Here is a 13,774-nt window from a genome sequence, read left to right on the forward strand (position 1 = left end):
AAATAATAAAAACTTAAGAAACCACATATAGTTGGTGGGTAGACACATTATTTTTTTTCAGATTAAAATGAACAAAGCATTATTAGAGCCCTGTAGACATGACAAAACACAACTATAGTCACATTTATACTCTTTTTATTTACAACATATTGCGCAACTGCAGGGTCTTGAGACACATGCTAACTCGCAAACTAGAGAGCTAGCGACCTAAACGGTAGCCTTCAAGTTATTTCCTTTAAACTTAAATAGCCAAAAACTTACCACTTCCACACGGATAGGGAGGATAACTATTAACAGTTATTTAACCTTTAACATGAACATTAATCAGACGTAATAATTTTTTCTGGGTACATGATATTATACAGCATCCATATCAAACTTGCGTGGGCCGCACTAACATTAAACTTTCATATCAAGGCGGGGGCCTCAAACTAGTGTCCTGCGGGCCACATTTGTCCTGCGGGCCGCATGTTTGAGACCCCTGCTTTAATACATTTGCAAACATTTCAAAATAACTTTTTCATGTTGTCATTACGGTCTTGCATGTAGACTTTTGAGAGAATGCGATAAAAGCGAGGTTCTGTGACTGTTTCGCAGAGATGTTGCTCCAGTGAAATCCAAAGGAAAGGAATAAACCATAATGTAAGTTAATACATCACAACAAACACTCCAAAAAAAACCCCATCATTTCGAGGTAATTGAACACTAAAATCATCACACTGCAACTTAACACTCATAAGGTAGCTAAAAAAATATACAATACAAGTACCACTACGAGTTTACAATAATAAACAACAACTATCTTAACGGCTTCCCATTATGCATTTCCCCCCCAGCAAAGCATTTCATTGGACATGGCTACCGGGGCTCCGGTGAGCGCCCTCTGGTGGACAGTGGCAGCTGATAAATCACAGTTAAATCACATAGGTAGTGTGCAAGCATTTGGGCTGGGCACATTGTGCATTTATAGCTTTGTGGAATGTATAATAGAAAGTGCCACATGCTATACAAACAGGGACTGTGAAAAGAGATACTCATATTGGTGCATGTTTGTTTGCATGATAGCTGGTGATTGGCTGCTGCTAAAGAAAGAGCTACCGTTTCCTCACTGACACAGGTTTATATCTGAAAATATTTATGACAGGAATAACACAAGAGCAGCGTGACTTGTACATGGGTAAGACCATTGTGATGTCTTTATTGAGTTTTTTTTCTTCTTTTATACATACAGTGGAACAACAATAATTCTTCAAATGCCTCCATGTCAGTTTTATTCCACAAGACACATTTTCAGTCACTTCCAATCTTCTTTTCCCAACCAAATGTAGAAAAAAGGCTTCATTTGATTTATTGCATGGGAGCTATGACAAGAATGGTAAAAAAAAAATAAAAATGAATGGAATTATTTGGCTCCGATGATGTTTTTGATTGCTAGAAAAAGTAAGATGACATTTCAGAACAGCTAAACACTAAATGTTAATGGTTGAAAAGGGTGTCCAAAATCTGTCCCAGGGGCCTTTTGTGACCTGCAGCTTCTTTTTATTGGTGCACGGTCTTTTGTAAAAATGAAACATCTGCATCAGGACATTACAAAAGGACAATGTCAGTAAACCTGAAAACGACATATACCGTGGAACCTCGGTTAGCGTAATTATTCAATTTCAGAAGGTCTCATTGAAACTGAAATGTGGGGGGGTCAGAGTAACCCCCCAAAATTCTCAGAAAATCCAATTAGTACCCCGAAATGTTAGTTTTACAATTCTAAATGCTTACAAATGGCTTACAAGTGTTGACAAAGACAGCTAAGTCTTATTAAGTATTTATTAGTATTTATTTAGTATTTAGCTAAGTGTTTATTAAATTCAACAAAACCCATCAGTCAAAAAAAAATCTGAGATTTGCTGTGTAACTGTTATTTAGCAAAGAACTACAGAGCTAACTGCTGATGACATCATAGACAGGCGACAATGCTGGGGAAACAATTACTTCTATGGTTCTATATACTGCAGATACACATAACTTGAGATGCACCCCATGTTATATGCTAACAGGAAAATCGAAATCAAAAAATACGCTAACCGAGGGTCGACTGTATTTTAAGTTAAAAGGCCCCTGTCGTCCACTCCTTTTGTTTGTGGCATCAACTAATGAAATGATGAATATAATAATATGTGGATGGCTAGCTATCTGTAAATACACTCATGCATAAACTGGCCTATAGCACTGCTATGGATGATGGAACTGTGATGCACAGGAAAGATACTGACAATTTAAAGGAAGTAGATATAAAAATACATTTCACATGGGTCGATTTGGAATTAAATCAGCACATTAAAGAAGCCAATATTATTTCAGGGCGGAAACACGTTAACAATCCCAAATTTTGTCAAACAGTGTATATGCACACAAGGGGGGGCGAAGACTCATCGAAATCAAGCAACCTAATTAATTCAAATGTTACTTCCTGTTCCCCTTCAATGAAATGGGACAAAAACAATACATCAACACAAAGTCGAGCATTGAAAAAAAAAACATATCTCATTTTTGGTTTTAGCGCACCTTTTTGACAATTACAAAAAAGTGTAAAGCCCCCCCACACAGTTTTTTTTCATAAAGATAACAAAAATAGGAAGAAGTGCGAGTGAATAACTTAATGACACGCTATTATAACATCAACATCATCCTAATGCTAGTCTCTATGAGGTATATCTGCAACAGTTCGGTAAAGAGAGCGCGTTCTGTGTTTGCTTTGGGTGTTTGCTTCATGTTTAAAGCTTTGCAACCATCGGGAAAAAATGTATTCTTTAGAAAATAAAGACTAAATGTTTAATGGATGTATTGATCCCATCAGATAACCCAAGCACTGTGCTGTGGTGGTCACAAGAGTATGATTTATTTACTGCAAATAATGCATATCTGCTTATCTGTCACTAGCGACATCTAGTGACAGGCATAACAATTACATGAGGTGGCATAAAGTGTATAATTAACCTGTTCATCACTGAATATGTGATTTGCAATGGATCAGTAAAGGTTGGGAAACACTGAGCTAATCAAATGATTTGGAAGAACAAAGACTGTCATAGAAATGGTTTCGCATAATTAGTATTTGAACACTGTTATTATTTCAAAGCAACTGCTGATGGTGTAGATTTGGCAGGTACAGTTAATACGATCATAAGGGTGTTTAGATCTTGTTCACACATATAGAAAATTAAAAGATCCTCCCCAAAACATACAAATTCTAAAACAGTGCTGGTTGGAATTTTGTTGCAAAGTCTCGGTGAGCAGAGCGCTAACTAAAGGTGAAGGTTTACTGTATTGACTGAAATATAAGACGTTTGTTTAATTTTATCACATACATAAGCCCCAAAAGCTGCCATGTCCTTACAATATTCTTATTTTTTTATTCATGGGCTTCGCTTAGATTACAAATAACAGTGTGAACGTTAAGTGAAGTACATTAAAATGCACATATTTGTTAGAAGATCAAGTTAATATCAGATTTGTAATTAAAATCATGACATACAATGCTAATTGTAGACCGGTCAAGCAAGAAACATGATTCATGAAATATGATTGGTTGAATACCATTTAGCTGATATTTTTTTATAAAAGAAAATTTATTTTGTCTTGGATTTTGTCTTAAAAGTAAAAGCAGTAAAAAAAGAAGTGTCGTCTTATATTCCACAGGGTCTTATATATTATAAATTGGACGTTGTCTTATATGCCAGGTTGTCTTATATTGGAGGTTGTACTATATGTGATGTTATCTTATGTAGAAGGTCGTCTTATATGCAAGAGTCGTCTTATATTGGAGTTTGTCTTATATGTGATTTTGTCTTATATGCAAGGCTGTCTTATATTGTAGGGTGTCTTATATGTCTTATATTCAACAGTGTCTTACATTACCTTAAAATGGACGTTGTCTTATATGCAAGGTTGTCTTATATTGGAGGTTGTACTCTATGTGATGTTGTCTTATACAAAAGGTCGTCTTATATGCAAGAGTCGTCTTATATTGGAGTTTGTCTTATATGTGATGTTGTCTTATATGCAAGGTTGTCTTATATTGTAGGGTGTCTTATATGTCTTATATTCAACAGTGTCTTACATTACCTTAAAATGGACGTTGTCTTATATGCAAGGTTGTCTTATATTGGAGGTTGTCCTATATGTGATGTTGTTTTATATGTGAGGTTGTCTTGTATGGCACGTTGTCTTATATGCAAGGGTCGTCTTATATTGGAGGTTGTCTTATATTGGTGGTCATCTTATGAGCAAGGTTGTTTTATATTGGAGACTATTAGAGTCAATACAGTATTACTCACTGGATAGGTAAATCTTAACGATCTAAAACAGAGGTAGGGAACCTATGACTCGGGAGCCAGGTAGGGCTCTTTTGATGACTGTATCTGGCTCTCAAGCATTTCTTACCACAATAAAAATGCATTTTTGCTAACATTTTAAAGTAAACATCACAGAAATGACTGTTAAAAATAATATTCAAAATCAACAACTTTCTTATGCATTTTAATTCGTCCATCTATATTCTGCTGCAATACGACCAACCATATCTATCTTTCCTGATGATATTTTCCAGGTCAAACACCAAAACTTGATTATTACTGGGTAATGCGGTAGTCTACCTCGGTCATTGAGATGTCAAAAAAACATGTAAATGTAAACTTTCCTCCTTTAGTCAAACAGTCACCTAGCTAAAGCTGCAGAACCAAGCCTTCTGACGAAGATGGCCAAAAGAATGAAATATGTGTACTGAATACGGTTCAAAACCATGCAGCAGCAGAAGTTGCATTAATGGCAGCAAGTATTTGATTTATTATTGGACACTGCGCTGCTCACGAAAGTGTGCTGGCCACACCCCCTTGGCGTGGGGTAGTGTGCCTGGTCTACGTAATTAGAGCCCATTATATCTAAAACTGTTGGTCTTACATAAAAATGCACACCTTTTATTGCATTCAATGTTTAAAAAAATGTATATGGCTCTCACAGATACACATTTTAAAATATCTGGCCTTCATGGCTCTCTTAGCCAAAAAGGTTCCCGACCCCTGATCTAAAAGGACAAGACTTCACTTTGGCTTGAAAAATCCACTCGTCTTAAATTGTCCAATACTTTAAGAAAAAATCTGTTGTAATTTCTTGTCAATTCTTCAGTCATAATGCTTTTAATACGACAATGCAAATAGCTGAGGACCAGATAGAACACCAATAAATAAAAAATACTATACTTTTTAGTAAAAACGTGTGAACAAGATCAACAAAATGTGTTCTCGGGGGCAAATCTACATGAATTTACATGACTGACAAATGAAATCAATTGACCAGGGATCAAGAAAATTCCTATATTATAAATTACATTTGATGAAGTCATGATGGAGATCTATTTATTTGGGAAACAATATCAAATACGTATATGGCAAATGGCTGCCGAATTCACATACTAGTTAACATTGGTCTCATGTGAGGAACAGAGATCCTGCAAGGCCAAAACCAGAACAAAATCTTTGGTTTCTTTGGTTTCATCAACACAAACAAATGGACAGTCAGTGAGGTAGCCTATCCGGTTCTCACTATTCAAATAGATTTTTTTTTTTTACACACACACACACACAGACAGAAAATCATTCTTGTTTAAGGAGCGCCTCACTTTTTCTTCCTAAAATAAAAATGTTGGCATTCATACACTCACATGACATTATGAAAAGGGGTATTTTAATGTAGAACTGGTGTGTGTTAGCATCACAGCCTGTTTAAATAACCTGGATAAGTTCTCATGTCAAAAAACAGAATCCACAGAATCTGTACGAATAGAGGAAGGCTGGTACTGTATATTTCGACACAGATGTCCTTTTATCACCTTTGGCCTTGAATTAAAATGATTTGTTTAGTATTTTAACGCAAATATTTAGCTGAAGACTGTATCTCAACAAGGTGCATCTCAACAAATATGCAAGTTTACGTATGTCAGTAGTTTAACTGAAAAACATATCTATAGAGTATGAGACCATGAGTATGAGGCCTTAGTATTTGTTACAAAAGTACTAATTGTAATAAAAATGTCTTTTTTTGACACTCAAATCACTGTATATTATATCAATTTCACTGCATTTGCCATTTAGGCACTTGCTCACACATCACAAACCAAAAACAGTTCATCAACCCAAAGGCCTACCTCGCTCACAGTGCAGCCAAAAATAACACAACAGGTAACACATGTAGAACACATCATGTACCTACACCACATGGACTATGTGGGTATCAATATAAATGGCTACACAGTAATATACATGCAAAACAGCATTTATGGGCATGCCTTTCTTTATAGTATGACAGTATTTCCTCGTTTATTGTGTTTAATTGGTGCCAGAGCCAATTGAGATAAGTGAATTTATGTTCTAAATGCTAAATATAATTTTTTATCATTATTAGAGCCCTCCAGACATGAAATAACACCCCTATAGTCACCTTAATAATGAATGAACGTATGTATTTTATAAAAATAAAAGCTGCCATTGGTAAACAAGTCTGGCGCATGTTACAAATGACACCTTGTGGCCAGTATAGACTACAGTTCATCAACGTCTTGTATTGCCTTAAAGTGTATTTGTATTGTATTGTATTGTAAAATTACTGTGTTTATTTCCATACACACATGATCCGTGTGGTACAGATACATTGTGTGTTCCACATGTGTTGCCTGCTTACCAAAATCAATACATTTGCGGAATTTGAAATGCAGAATCAGACAACGATCCCGCAGGGAAAAACTGCAAATTCAGTGTCATAAAAATGGTCAAAAAGTGAAATACTACTGGTTCTAATCTGCAAATGAACTGCAAAAAGCAGCCTTTACTTGGTCTCTTTGTCTGAATGACCTTTGCACCATATTGTGATTCATTGAGATGCACCTGTTGACATGTCATCTGTATGAATAAGTCCTTAACCAGGCTATGAGCTACATGGATGAAAACACACACAGTTTATTTGCCTCTCAAGAATTCCAGTTATCTTTGGTTGTTTACATCAACGTGTGGCCCTCTTTTTTTTTTTTTTTTTTTAAATCTAAAACATCATCCTGAAATGCATTGCTTCTTCAACAATAATCAGCAGGAATGCAAATAAATGAAGGGGGGAAAAAAATCAAGCATTAAATTATCAAAAAGAAAAAGAGATGCAGTGCTCATCATTGTTGGGCTATTATGAACTTGTCATTTTTATGTTGAAAAATACAAAAGAATACTTGATTGGTAAAGAGCGAGTGTGGACATTCAAAAGGTTTGTAAGTCTAGTCTGACATTCCTACATTGTTCTGCCGTTAAGTCTAAGCAGATAGAAAAAAAACATTGTCTTTGTGTTTTATTTGTAAGTAAAGCTAACTACGAATAATTTAAAAGGCCTGGCATAAGCACTGCATCTTTGATGCAACTAACATTCTTAAATACATAAATATTCATTCAAAACAATTACATCTAATTAAATATCATTAAATTATCATCAAGTACAAACCTAGAGTGTTCTAAACACCTTATAAATAAATACAGCATCAAACGGAAAGAAAAGAAAATGCACAATGTAAACTTTGGCAGAGCTAAACTTCATCAAAAGGGTAAAAGGTTCAGTGGGAGATTTGGCAACAAAATTTGTTCGCTTAAATTAATTGACAATCAAAGAGAAAACATAAATTACATTAAATAGAAAAAAAAACAAGCAGGAATGTAGTGGTAGTAATACTAGACGTAATTATTGGCAAATTTAAGTACTTTAAGCAAACAAGCAATGAAAACCTCTTTGGGACATTTTTGGTTACATACCATATTTTTGGTTTCGCCTGCGGTACATCCAGTCAGAATTGCAAGTGAGAAAGCAAAATGGCCGCCACCCCCTCCACCTCCATTGGGCATTGTCAACAGGAAGGGAGGGCCAGGTGGCGGGCCGTATCTCTTTGGACTAGAAGCTTTACATACAGAAATAGAGAAAATGAAGGTTAAAGCTATTTGACCGATATTTGAGCAGTTTCTCTCAGTGAGTGTTGATGTTGTGTCATTTTGCTTGCTTTCATTTATTGTTGTACACTACAGAGAGGCAGTAGAGTTCCCCTCCCCTTGATGAACAAGCTAACGTGCGTCGTCCAAGCTACACGATCCATCTCCAACATGGTAAACGTGGGCATTTGTGCTAACTACTGTAGCTAGCTATGCCAATCAACCATGACACCTGACCTTCACTTTTAGTACCAGTAGCAGACAAAATCAAAGAAAAGTCAGTGTAGTGTGCTAGTACAGCTAAAAAGTCTTTGGTATCATGAACTTCATTGTCACTCTTTTTAGCTGTAGGAAGCGTGGTCGATTCAGTGGCAAATATTAAAAAAACACAAACAAGGTATGAGTTCCTCGGATTTTCAGTTTGTTTTAGCTGAAATGTATTTTAAACAAGAAGGCTGGATGAATAGAGTAAATCGTCCCTGCACTGGAGCCTGCGAGCTTGGAGGTAGACATGCCTTGTGGAGAAGCTAATGGCTAAGGCTAATGGCTAACATTTATCTTTCTTTGTGGTTATTCTCGTAATTTTTTTAAAAAAGCTACCATGTTGGAGGGACGCCTATTCCAAAAGTATCTCTCACCAGACATGTATGTGGGTAATTAAGCTAGCTAACTATCTGCTAGCTTGCGCATACCTGTCAACATATGCATTGTAAAATAATGTTATGGAAAAATAATGGAAAGTACTCATCTTATACATGACTTTCCATCTTTGTAGTTGCGAAAAATTAAAATACAAGAAACTTAAACTGTGTGTACTCTTGTGAGGCTTGACAGGTATGAGCTAGCTAACTTGTTTACTCTCCTTTTAGCACTCAAAAGTTGATTGGACTTAGCACAGATTCAAAGCTTTGTCCTAACAAATGTAGGCCTTGTCAAAAGAGTATGAAAATGGAAGAAAAGGCGAGTGATTAATGGAAGTTGATATTCTTTGACAAGAGGAGGAGAACTGCTACTGGAGTTAACAGTGAATCTTTGGTTTGTTAGCTGATGAGGTTTCTGTTGTTCGTTTCGTTTAACCATTTTTTTACTTTGAAAAACTGCATAGGCACACGTTAAAGACACTCTTCAACCGTGAGAGACACATTAATGTTCGGACATTTCCGGGCCGGAGGGAAGAACGTCATTCCCTCCTTCTCGTGTGGTTTTTACCCTTTTCAGTCCCAGACTTGGCGGGCCTGACGTGACCTCAGCCAGAACAAAGCTACTTCTTCACTTTCTTGATGTCACCCATTCCTCTGTCCTCCCTCCTCGTCCTGGCAATGTCGTCCTCCATCCTTGACATCGCCGCCTCCGCTCTTTTTTGTTTTTTTTACATTTAAAAAAAAAATCTTTTTGTTGGTTTTTGGTAGTAATTCTCTTCCATCATCAGTTCGCTTGTTGGAACAGTTAGGTGCAGAAAAAGGGTTTTCTTTGGTTTCGATTTGTCAATAAATAGAAAAAGTCACGTGTTCACTTTAAATCTTAAATCGTTCTTAAGCCTTTGGCTTGCCTCTAACCAGGCTGGGACTCAGCCTGGGTGTTCTAAAAGAGCAGGGGCTGCTGACTGACGCCTTTGCTTTGGTTTGGTTGCTTTTTTTTTGGTTTGATAGCATGTGTAAGAGATGATTGATGAGGTGATTGTGTAGTAAAGGCTATTGAAACATAATAGAGGTGCTGGCGGTGGAGTTTTTTGGGGTGTGTGTTAGTATTTACATGATATGGGAAAGGCTGTACTGGATGATCGTAGAGGAATCAGTGGTTGCTGAGGGACAGCCCAATGACCCACTATGCGAGACAGACTTGCCAGGCATCGTCTTTAGATTGTCCTCTTTTACTATTACAAAGGCCCTGATTCGCCTGGGCAGTCTGCTCCCCATGGGATCAAATGGGCTGCTGTTCTACTGTTGGTCTTGGTGGCGTTTTTTTGGCGTCTTCCAAAAAAAAGCCATCAAATTTTACACCAAGAAGAAAAACTAGAATATTTGATAGCCCTCAAGTGTTCTGTGTTGAGAGGAATCAAACATTTTTCTGAAAAAGACATTTGACAATCAAGCCAAGGTGATGGTTCTTTTAGGTTTTACACATCTAATACCCAAAATCTACAATCTAAACAGCACAATATGAGTAAAAGTGTGAATTTACCAGCAATGTAATAAGGTTAAGATTGTGCTAATGCTAATATGCTAGGTGTTATGAGTCACCGTGGTAAGAAAAATGATGGCTGAGCGAAGCCAGGGTAGCATAGTGGTTTAGCTTGACCGTGTCGTGGCTGGATAAAGCATTTGGGCAATGGCTCGTAAAAATATGTGTATGTGTGTACATGTATACGCTGTTGTACAGTACATTAAAGCGTGTGATAACTAGAACGCAGAGTGGATTTCAGCCACTGTTTAGAAAAATGGCATCCTGAGTTTTCTAAGATGTGAAAACCACTCGGCTTGGAGGTGAGCTCCGGTTCTATTGCAAAGAAAATGTGCTTCAACATTGTGCTCACATACATTGTACATACACTATTCATATCCACTGTACTACACTGAAAACTTGCAGTTGTACATGTTGGCTCAAACTGTGAGGAAGGTTTCATGTGCCTAGAAGGGTACTCGTGTAAATGTGTGTGTTTGTGCTTGCATATTTAGCCATTTCCTAATCATTCAACTTCTCTGCTTTCTGTCTTTGGTTGGACTGAAGCTTCAAAAGATGCTCGAGAGGTAAAAACGCTGATTTCAAGGAGAAATGACTTTGGTTTTCTGCCGCTGTATGTGAACCTAAGGGTCAAATGAACCCAGCAATGTGAAAATGTGTTATTTTGTCAAAAACTGTTATTTCCGTGGTGGTGAAACTAGGTCGATGCCCACTCACTGGGATGTTGTCATTCCATGCTCTTTGGTTTCTGAGGAATTTCCCTCTCTCATTTGTAGCACATTCTGTAGTTATAAAGCTTTCATTGGTCATTCCATTGGTTGGTTCCTAGCTTATATTGCATAATAGAAAACATATATTGTCCTCTCGTCTTTGGTATTCTTGCTAGTGTATCAGTTTCTTGTCCCAGAGGAGAACCCAGCAGTGAAGATTTTTTTTTTTCTTAAGGAAGAGCTTACCCTTCAGCTTCTAAATGGCGTCATGATGAGTTTGAAAAAGGCGGTTTGGCTACAAATAAGTCGTCTCAGTGAGCAGCCCCTCTCTCAGTTTGTCACCTTTGACAAACACAAACAAACAAACAAAAAAAGTAAAACGTTTGGTTTCCCTCTATACCTGGATCAGGCTAAACCTTGACCCGTTCCCCCATCTCCGTTGCTTCTCACCCTAGAATCATCTCACCCTCCCTCCACCTATCATCACGCTTTGGTACAAGTGCTGGACGCTGAAGATTGGGCACCGGGACTGGCTCCGTCGTCTGTCCATTTGTCCAGGCTCCGGCGGCGGGCGTTCATGAAGAAGTTGCTGACGGTGGTGAGTTCGAGGCCCAGCTGCTGTGAGATGGTGAGCTGCATCTCCTTGGAAGGCCTCTTGTTTTCCTTGAAGATGGCCAGCAAGGTGCGACGTTGTAGGTCGGTGAAGACCAACCGAGATTTCTTTGGTGTGTTGTTCCGCTCCTTCGCTGTATCCTGCTCCTTCCGTTTGCACGCTATGGACCATGGGAAAGAGGAGATAATAAATAAATTCAGTTAGATGGAAAGCTATTACTAGTTAAACATGACTTAATAGTTAAACATCACTAAATATCACAACACATCAGATACCTCAAAGAATCGTCCAAATATGCCATATATTTATGCTTCATACAAGACTCTATGGCACTTGTTAATACATCACAGTAAATAAATAATGCTATTTGCTACATATATACATGGCCTTGGATAGCATGTCAATGAAACCCTATGTATAGTCACAAGAAGTAAACGATTCTATTAACCTTTATGTAGGCCCTAAACAATAAATATAACAACACCTTTCTCTATAAGGTGTCTGCAGTTGTATCTTAGCCAATTCAGGAGCAGGAGGTGGAGGGGGATTTGATTTGATTAGCTCTTTGAATTAAGTATGCACTAGTCACAAGCCAACCAATCAATACAAATGATGTTAAGGCCTCAAATCAGTGACAAAACTATTATGTAAGAGGAAGCTCTCCCTGCGACATCCTTCTTCTTGCCTCTTTTCAGCTTTTTGTCACACTCCTAAACCTAAAGTCTAGTTTTGGAACATAGAGTGTGTGGCTGTTATCTGATGATAATATTAGAGTCACATCTATACTTAACACAACAACTGTACTACTACTAAAAATGCGATAATACTGTTTACTATGTATTGTTATTACTAATACTGTATATATTACTGTAAAAAAATGTCTGCCTGATGTTGACATAGTCTCAGTTGACAAATTAACAATGATCATTTGAAAGCAGCTCAGCAGCAGACAATGTTTTGAAAAAAGTGCAGACACATTTACGTGTAAAAAGAGTGGCATCACAATCACTCAGCGACACACACAAACACAGACTGAGCACGCTTGAGTGATTCAATCATGCTTTTTTTTCACCCCCGTGTCGGAGTTACAGTGAGGATCAAATGTGCAATTGTATTATTCAAAAGGAATTTACCTGTCTGCGAACACAAGGGGGGGGGGGGGGGGGGTTAAGAATAAAGAGGTTGGTGAGAGTAAAAGGGGAGGGGTATTTTCTTTAAAGGTGAGGCTGGGATCAATGGGATCAATAAGGCAGGGTTGCGCTGTCTTTCATCAGCTCTCTGGCGTGAATCGGAGTGTTGCTAAATGCGTCTCTAAGTTCAGATGGGATCATCTGAAAATATGGAGGCTCACTGGGATAGTCGGCCTCTCTCATCTGGATTATAGTAACAAATACTCAAATTCCCCTGATGGACAGCAATACACTTAAAATAAATGTAAATAGTATGTTGAAGGAAATGCCTTTATATTGTAACCTAAACACGTCTTTATAATCCCATTTAGATTGTTTAAACCTTAAGTTTCTTTTTGCTTTGAAAAGAACAAGAACAATTTTGAAAAGAGCGCTTCTCCTCTCCTTAATAACCGTGTTCATGAACTTTGTACCACACCATTTATGCACGTGCTTTGCCCCATTTCATCCATTGTATTGTTGTATAATTTTGCTGTGACGAGATCACCTTCTTATTATTGAGCTGATCTGATTCGGTATCCTGGCAGCACGGCGGTCGAGTGGTTAGCGTGCAGACCTCAAACTAGGACACCAGTGTTCAATTCCACCCTTGGCCATCTCTGTGTGGAGTTTGCATGTTCTCCCCATGCATGCATGGGTTTACTCGGGTTTCCTCCCACATTCCAAAAACATGCTAGGTTAATTGGTAGGTAAATTGTCCATAGGTAAAAAAGCGGTAGAAAATGAATGAATGATTCGGTATCCTGTCCATCATTTGCCTCTGGAGGGTTTCATATGGTTTTATTTCTGCATCATCCATTGTTTTGCATCCGACTGTCTCCTGGGCTCGTCCTCCGGACCAATTTAGTACCTCACATCAGACACTATTCAAGATGAAGGTATCAGCAAGCAAGATATGGTCAAGGTTTATGGTCAGGAAAAGCTCCATATCCGCATCTCTTTGATGCCATTCTGCTTTTGATGATAAGAGTCCTTGGCCTCTCTTAGTCTCGCCTTGATTTGCTGTTGTATCCTCTTTAACTCTGCCATGTCACCTAATCTGAAGGTGAGTAGCTCCTTCAGGTCACTGTTGAT

The 13,774-nt window shown here is 37.8% G+C and overlaps 1 protein-coding gene and 1 long non-coding RNA gene across 2 annotated transcripts in view; one reads left to right on the forward strand and one right to left on the reverse strand.

Moving 5' to 3' along the window:
* Positions 1 to 1,152: 1,152 nt before the first annotated feature.
* onecut2 (one cut homeobox 2) overlaps positions 1,153 to 13,774 on the reverse strand; it is a 30,248-nt gene continuing 17,626 nt past the window's right edge. Inside the window, exon 3 of the mRNA XM_058059596.1 lies at positions 1,153 to 11,670. Coding sequence (XP_057915579.1) covers positions 11,381 to 11,670 — 290 coding nt within the window. The 3' untranslated portion in view covers positions 1,153 to 11,380. The remainder of the gene's footprint in view (positions 11,671 to 13,774) is intronic.
* LOC131108567 (uncharacterized) lies at positions 7,700 to 12,662 on the forward strand. Its single transcript, XR_009120489.1, has 3 exons — positions 7,700 to 8,007; positions 8,103 to 8,180; positions 11,353 to 12,662. It is a non-coding gene; the product is annotated as an uncharacterized LOC131108567 (long non-coding RNA).

The sequence above is a fragment of the Doryrhamphus excisus genome, chromosome 2 (assembly GCF_030265055.1).
Source record: "Doryrhamphus excisus isolate RoL2022-K1 chromosome 2, RoL_Dexc_1.0, whole genome shotgun sequence".
Taxonomy (NCBI): Eukaryota; Metazoa; Chordata; class Actinopteri; order Syngnathiformes; family Syngnathidae; genus Doryrhamphus; species Doryrhamphus excisus.